The following is an 8,429-nucleotide window of genomic DNA, read 5'->3' on the forward strand; positions in this document are numbered from 1 at the left end:
ATATGAAACAATCACAGACAGAGTGTGTTCATAAATGTATGTGGGCGCGCGTGTGTGTGTGTGTGTGTGTGTGTGTGTGTGTGTGTGTGTGTGTGTGTGTGTGTGTGTGTGTGTGTGTGTGTGTGTGTGTGTGTGTGTGCTTCTACGGTACAGCAGTGGTGGAAGCTAAGGCTAATTTAACATCACCTTGCTTCAGTCCATCCATTCATGTTTGCATAATCATCATCAGAAATCGGGAGACTTTAGGAAAAGATTTTGGGTTTTATGCTACAGACAGACAATGATTAAAGGTTGCAAAAACACTATAATGTATTTAGAGCAGCATACACAATTGTTTATCATCCAGTCTTGAGGCATCTGAGAAGATTTCTGCAGTCCGGGTGTTGCTTCAGCACCATGGACAGCGCCGTTTAATTGTAAATCTATTTTCATCGTAGTCAAGCAAAGAAAAAAGCCTGTTGCGCATGCGCGATTAATTAATACGAATTGTATCATTCATTAAAAAAATAATCAACGTTAATAATAAAAAAAAGATTGAGTAAATATGTGTACAATACAATATTTTATTAGGCGGAACATTATATAGGGACTTTTCTTTTTCCACAACTTACATCTGTGAGCATTGTCACTGAACACTAAATCAATCAAAGCTACTTATTATCCGGAATGTAGAACACACCATAATGTAAATATGTATTTTATAAATTAGATAGATGTCTAGCAAAAAGTTTTAAGACGTCTCCATTGGCTGATATATGACTTTTTTTTTCTTCTCATTAATAATCACTGTATAGCAGGTGGCCTACATTTGGCATATTTTCAGTATGTTCAGCATCCAAACGACACATCATTGACAGCACAAAACAGGAATCTTCCATTCGTGCAAAAATGCTTTGGGGCCATAAAGCACTTCCGCAGCTCCACACCACACACCTCACTGGACGGAAGCCGAATCATTAAGGCTATACAAACACAAAATAAAGCACTGATAAATACACCTAGTTCGGGATTTGAAGTTCGTCTTCGTCTTAAATATCTTCTCATTTATATAGTGGTCCAGGTAATTGTCAGTTGCGAATTGTTTCCCATCGATAAAATCCAAGAACAATCGCGACTGAAAATTCGCTGCGGCCAAAAAAGGCGGGAACTCCCATATGCAGTTTTGCCTTGTTTCAGTTTTGTTCAAAGAACTGGTACTCATTTTTCCTCGGTCTCCAGAAAATATCACTCACAGGAACTCGTTTACGAGTCAGTTATAGGGGAAAGACTAAAAATCCAGAGAACGTTGAGTATTTCCATCCGCCCATTAGATTCCCTCGTTCCAACTTGAGAAAGACTCGATCCTCGCGCTCGACCATCAGTAGAACTCCGTTACTCGCCGCCTCCCGCGTGACATCCTGATCCCCAGCAAAAGCAGATATGACCGGGTACTCGTTCTGAATCAGGTTAACCTGAATAACAGAACACAGCGCACTTTAGTCCTTTGAAAGCAGAGAATCGGCTTTCCACGAGGGTTCATGAATAACGCACAGTATGAGAGGTGACTGCAATAGTAATGTGTGCAAATTAATATGCCGGTCTGCTCACCTGTATGGTTTGTCTGTTGTAGACCTTGACCACATGAAAGCTGAAACTGTATATTCCTCTGCGTGGCGCGGTAAACACACTCGCTTTTAGGTCGAAGTGATTGCCAATGTTTACTAAGACCTGAAACAAAAGCAACATGACGCGTTACAAATCCACTAGCTAATGGAAATGTGTTAATCTCCATCACATTTACTGTAGGCTACTTTTTGCTCAGCAATTTTACACGGACACATGCGGATCTTCCGAGCGCAGTGTGGCAAGCTGCTTTAACATTTATTTGTTACAACAAATAATATATATATATATAGCCTATATATATATATATATATATATATATATATATATATATATATATATATATATATATATATATATATATATATATAATTCAATAATTAATTTTTCAGGTTCGGTTGTAGGCTAACTTAAAAAAAAATATAGATATTCCAATGGTGAGATTGAATTCTATGGTGATCTGTGGTCCAGATACCAATTCATTTTCAACTATGTATTACAATTGTTGATGGTCGATATTTCAAGTATTCATTTGGTAGGTTACTATTAGGCTACTTATTATTTGGTTATTTGTAAGTAGTCAGCTACTAGTTCCAGTTGTACCAGTTTTTTTATTTATTAGAAAGCATTTATAAGACACTAGTCATAATGGTTACAAATACATTTCTTATCTCACAACATTTGTTTACATGTTAAAACGGCTTGCCATAACCGCATTCCAAACCTGCCAACACGTCGGGTCAGTTGTAATTACTACAGGTCTATTTTAATAACCGCGGGTAAGTTACTGGTCATCTAAACACATTTCGCTTGTTGTTAACCTTTGGGGTCAAGTTTAACAAATTTGACGGGAAGGGTTTTTTTTTTTTTTTTTTTTTTTTAAGGTTGGCGACTAGCCATTGTACACATTATGTCTGAGCAACATGCATACATTTAGCTAAATAATATTTACACAGGGGCAAAAAGAGAGATTTACAAAGGAGATTTGCGAAAATGAATTGGTTAAAAATGTATTCGTCCAATATAATAGAAACATGTCACTTAGTGAAGTTTCTGGCTGAAATTCCCGAGCACAGCCCTACAGTTCCTGTGATTACAAATTCACCAACGGGACACCTGACCTGGTCAAAATAGATGGTCGTGGATGTGTTGCTCATCTCCGAAGGTTCGTGGTTTGTCCCTCTGACGGCCGAAAAAGCCACTTTGGCGCTGCCGGAGCGCACAGATATCCCAAGCGAAGAGGTGACTCCTCCGTCAGAAGAGGGGTTGGAGTCGCACACCACCAGACACTTTCCCTCCAGAACGATGGGCTCCGTGTCATTCTGGCCAAGACAGAGCCCTATGCCACATCCCAGGAGAAAGGCGAGAGCCAGCATGGCAAAGGGTCCGGGACAGGCTGCTGGCACCATGATCGGAACAAGAATCCTGTGCAAACTGATCTAACCAGCAGCCCCTTGGAGGTTTGATGTGGCTCTATCACCTGGTTCAGACTAACCTCTCTCTCTCTTTCTCTCTCTCTCACTTACTCTCTCTCTGTAACTCACCGTCACACACACTCCTTTTCTTCTCGTCTATGCGCATCAGTTTGAGGTGCTCAAGAGTATTTGCACAATGTTTCCTGAATGATAAAAAACGAAAAATCAGAACAAACATATTTTTCAAAGCAATACTAGTACACGAATAATAATTTCTCATTAAACAGCTATACACAATATCAGGCTTGACGATATTAAATTGCGCAACGATACGCAACATCTAATCTCGACTAAAAATACGAGGTCAAACAGCGTTTAGCTCACTTATCACATATTAACACAATTTCAAAAAGTTTTTCAGTTATATTTTTTTCCTCTGTAGTATATCAGTTCTATAATCATCACTTACCTTTCCGATTAAATAAATAAATGAATAAAAACAACACCACCACCATGCAATTTAATATCTATTTCTCTATGTTTTCTTTAGCCTCCTTTCTACTCAATTTTGTCATTATGTTACCTGTTAAATCCATAGTTGGGTGTAATCTGTGTGCCTGCTCCTTCAGCTGTCTTGAGAAGGAGTGAAGCGCGCACCCAATAAGAGTGGAGAAAAGCAATTGCTCCTTCATCCTTTTTAGAGGGCGCTTCACGCCCATCCCTTCTTTTCAAGTACAGTAATAATTCTGGAGCGGACGTTTCAGAACATAAAACTTAGGCATGACCAGATAATTGCATTTAAGTGTTTGTTTGCGATATATATATATATATATATTTGGGTGACATCTGTATTATTTTACATAGCAATACAAATAGCAAATATAGCCTACAGTTTTGCATACGGTATTAATAGACCTGTTTTGAATTTGAAGCTGATAGTATATATCTTAATATCAGGAAATAAATTGACATGCACGGTAGAAATATCAGCATCCAGGTGGAATGCCTTGAAAGTCAGACAAAAATCTTGTGCTCCACCCTGTGGGGAAGAAGTGATATGATCCTCAGCCTGACATCAACCCTATTGCCTCATTCATCTCTATGTTTGTGGGGTTTAAAATTGTAAATAAACTAGGGCTGTCAAACGATTAATCGCATCCAAAAAATAATATGTGTGTGTGTACTGTGTATAATTATTATGTATATTTGAATACACATACATACATACATAATATATATATATATATATATTATATATATATATATATATATATATATATATATATATATATATATATATATATATATATATATATATATATATACTGTATATATAAATACATATTATTTATATTTATATTTTATATATAAATATAGAACATTTTCTTAAATATGCATGTGTGTATGTATATATACATAATAATTATACACAGCACACACACATATATTATATGATCACACACTTTTATTTTGGATGCGATTAATCGCGATTAATCATTTGACAGCCCTAAAATAAACATTATGAAACATGATTGGTCTATAACAAATTTTTAAGTTGTAGGTTGCCTTAGAGTTGTAAAAGGGGGTTGTAGCAGCAATGCCATAAGAACCATTAAAAACGTTTTAAATGTTAAACCTTTTGTGGAATGGAAAGGTCATATTGATGTTAAAGGTTCTTCATGGAACCATATGCCAATAAAGAACCTTTATTTTTATTCTATTTTATTAATAGAATAAATTGCCCTATAAAGTGTATAGGGCAACTTTATATATATATATATATATATATATATATATATATATATATATATATATATATATATATATATATATATATATATATATATATATATATATATATATATATATATATATATATATATATATATATATATATTCAAGATTCAAGATTCAAGATTCAAGAGTTTTATTTGTCACATACACAGTTATATACACAATATACAACTGGCAGTGAAATGTAAACAGGTCCGCTCCATGGACAGTGCAAATAACAGTTACAAGAACACAAGGGGAAATTAAAATAGAAATAGAATAAAATTAGAATAAAAAGTATTAACATAAGTAGAGTTATAAATAAATCAAGTAAGATAAAAATAGGAAATAAGATAAAAATAAAAAAATAAAATAAAAATATAAAATAAGTGGATATGATAAGTGAGAAACTGTAGACTTAAAAATAAGTGGTTAACATAAAATATATATATATATTTATATATAGAGAAGTATGATGTGCATGCAATAGGTATAATTGCAAATGGAGTATAATGTGCAAACAGGAGTATGATGTGCAAACAGGTTATTACAGGTTGTTACACAGTAACAATAGGAACGTAAAGTGCAGTGCAATGGCAGTATGTGGATGTTAATGTTTAAACTGTATGTTTATGCGTGTGCGGGGGTGAAGTGAAGTCATGTGACTGAGTTCAGGAGTCTGATGGCCTGGGGGAAGAAACTCCTCCTGAGTCTTTCAGTCTTTGCCATCAGGCTACGGAAGCGCTTACCAGATGGCAGCAGGGTGAAGTGAGAGTTTGCAGGGTGATTTATGTCTCTGATGATTTTGGTAGCTCTACCTCTGCAGCGTTTGGTGTAGATGTCCTGCAGAGACGGAGAGCTGAGCCTGAGATGCGCTCGGATAAGCGCACCACTCTTTGCAGGGCTTTGCAATCGTGACTGGTGCTGTTCCCGTACCACGCTGTGATGCACTGAGTCAGGACACTTTCTATCGCCCCTCGATAGAAAGTTTTCAGGATGGCTGGTGAAACCCTGAATTTCCTCAGCTGGCGCAGGTGGTACAGTCTTTGCCTGGCTTTTTTCACCTGTGTCTGGATGTGTGTAGTCCAGGTCAGATCCTCGGAGATGTTCACACCCAGGTATTTGAAGCTGCTCACTCTCTCTACCGGTGTCCCGCTGATCATGAGAGGGGAGTATGACCGATGCTGTCTCTTCCTGAAGTCCACAATCAGTTCTTTGGTCTTGTTAACATTCAGAGAGAGACAGTTGTCCTGGCACCATGATGTCAGTTGCTCCACTTCGTCCAAGTATGCCGTCTCATTGTTGTTGGAGATGAGACCCAGGACAACAGTATCATCAGCAAACTTGATGATCGAGGTGGAGCTGTGTGTGGACAAACAGTCATGGGTGTAGAGAGAGTAGAGCAGGGGACTCAGCACACAGCCCTGTGGAGCTCCAACACTCAGGGTGATGGAGGTGGAGGTGAACTGGCCTACTCTCACCGCCTGGGGTCTGCCAGTGAGGAAATCTTCAATCCAGAGGCAGAGAGAAGAATTCAGGCCTAGATCCAGGAGTTTGTGTGTTAGCTTAATGGGAACTATGGTGTTAAAGGCTGAGCTATAGTCAATAAATAGCAGCCTGACATAGTTCCCACTTTTGCTGTCGATGTGAGTGAGGCAGGAGTGAAGGACATGAGAGATGGCATCTTCAGTCGATCTATTGGGACGATAGGCAAACTGAAGAGGGTCCAAAGTGTCAGGAATGGAGGAGCAAATGTTGTTTTTAATAAGTCTCTCAAAGACCTTCATGACTAAAGATGTGAGAGCCACTGGACGATAGTCATTTAGGCAAGAGGGTTTACTGATCTTAGGTACAGGGATGATGGAGGATCGTTTGAAGGAGGTGGGGACAACAGATGTAGCAAGGGACTCGTTAAATATGGATGTAAAGAGCCCTGCGAGCTGATCAGCACAGGACCGCAGAACACGACCTGAAATACCATCCGGCCCAGCAGCTTTCCTGACATCCACACGTTTGAGTGCCCTCCGAACCTCGTCCTCCGAGACAGAGATCACGTGACTGTTGCTGCTCTGAGGGACTCTCTCTGATGCGTCACTCGCCGGAGTCGCGCTGCCGCGATTACCATCAAAGCGAGCGTAGAAAGAGTTTAACTCGTTCACCAGCAACGGATCAGCTCTCACCTCTGCAGAGGATTTAGTTCCAAAAGCACAGATGGTCCTCAGTCCCTGCCACATCCGCCGGGAGTCGTTGAGTTGGAAATGAGATTCCACTCGGTCTTTATATCGGAGTTTAGCGGCTTTAACGGCGCGCCGGAGGGCGTAACATGAAGCTTTGTACTCCCTCATATCCCCCGTTAGGAGACCGGCATTGTAAGCGGTAGTGCGCGAGTTTACTGCAGTGCGAATTGAACTGTCCACCCACGGTTTCTGATTAGGGAAGGACGTTATAGTTATTGTTTGTGTGGCTTGCTCTGTCAGTGTGTTGATAAAGCAGAGCGCCACTTCTGTGAACTCGCTGACGTCTTCAGAACTCGCGCGGAACATGTCCCAGTCGACGTCATCGAGAGCTGCCTGTAGCGTGATCTCTGAATGGGATGACCAGCGTTTGACTTCCCTCCTCACCGGGGGCTCTTGAACGAGCCTTTGTTTGTATTCCGGTGTGAGGAAAATGGCGGCATGGTCCGATTTGCCAAAAGCTGGCTGTGAACGAGCTTTGTAGGCGTTCTTAAACGGAGAGTAGCAATGATCCAGTGTGTTTGCTCCTCGTGTGGGACAGGAGACATGCTGGTGAAAGTTTGGCAATACTTTCTTTAGGTTTGCTTTGTTAAAATCACCCGCGACGATGAAAGCAGCGTCGGGGTGTTTGTTTATGAAGCCGCTGGTCACATCATGGAGGGCAGATAAAGCCAGCCCCGTGTCTGCCTGTGGTGGAATATAAACGGCAGTGGCGATGACCGAGGAAAACTCCCTCGGCAGGTAGAAAGGCCGGCACATGATAGTTAAATGTTCCAAGTGAGGCGAGCAGGATCGCGAAAGAATGGAGATGTTCCTAGGATCGCACCATTTCTTGTTTATCATGAAACACACTCCACCGCCTTTAGATTTCCCGGCCTCGGCTGTTCTGTCCATCCGAAAAACAGAGAAGTTCTCGGACGGCGTCACGGCTGTATCCGGGACCGCTGGCGTGAGCCATGTTTCGGACAGACAATAGATGTTGCAGTCTCTCATGTCCCGTTGAAAACTTATCCTGGCTCTAAGATCGTCCATCTTATTCTCCAAGGATTGGACATTTGCGAGCAAAATGCTCGGGAGAGGAGGACTGAATGCTCTTTTTCTCAGTCTGTTGCGGATCCCAGCGCGTTTCCCGCGGTGTTTTTTGAATCTTCGCCGTCGACTCGAGTGGCCATTGTTCAACTCGGCGTCCCGGCGAATCTCAGATGGAAGATTGGAGAAAGTGTCCTGAAACAGGTCAGTGTAGCGGTAACCAAATTCCAGAAGTGTTTTGCTGTCGTAACAGATCAAAGCAGATGATCCGTTGGAAAAAATAGAGAGTAAAAGAGAGTAGAATAATAAATAAAAGCAAAGTCTTAGCGGAGCGACCTGAACGGCGACCGAACACGGCGGCGCCATCTCAAGTTTT

The 8,429-nt window shown here is 40.4% G+C and overlaps 1 protein-coding gene across 1 annotated transcript; it reads right to left on the reverse strand.

Annotated features, from left to right (window-relative positions):
* Positions 1 to 244: 244 nt before the first annotated feature.
* cbln2b (cerebellin 2b precursor) lies at positions 245 to 3,685 on the reverse strand. The gene is made up of 4 exons (XM_079806563.1): positions 3,601 to 3,685; positions 2,724 to 3,220; positions 1,588 to 1,707; positions 245 to 1,451 (listed from the first exon to the last, which is right to left on the reverse strand). The coding sequence occupies exons 2-4, from the start codon at positions 3,009 to 3,011 to the stop codon at positions 1,254 to 1,256; spliced, it is 606 nt and encodes a 201-aa protein (XP_079662689.1). The 5' UTR covers positions 3,012 to 3,220; positions 3,601 to 3,685; the 3' UTR covers positions 245 to 1,253.
* Between the last annotated feature and the right edge of the window lie 4,744 nt (positions 3,686 to 8,429).

The sequence above is a fragment of the Gobio gobio genome (assembly GCF_949357685.1).
Source record: "Gobio gobio genome assembly, chromosome: 23".
Taxonomy (NCBI): Eukaryota; Metazoa; Chordata; class Actinopteri; order Cypriniformes; family Gobionidae; genus Gobio; species Gobio gobio.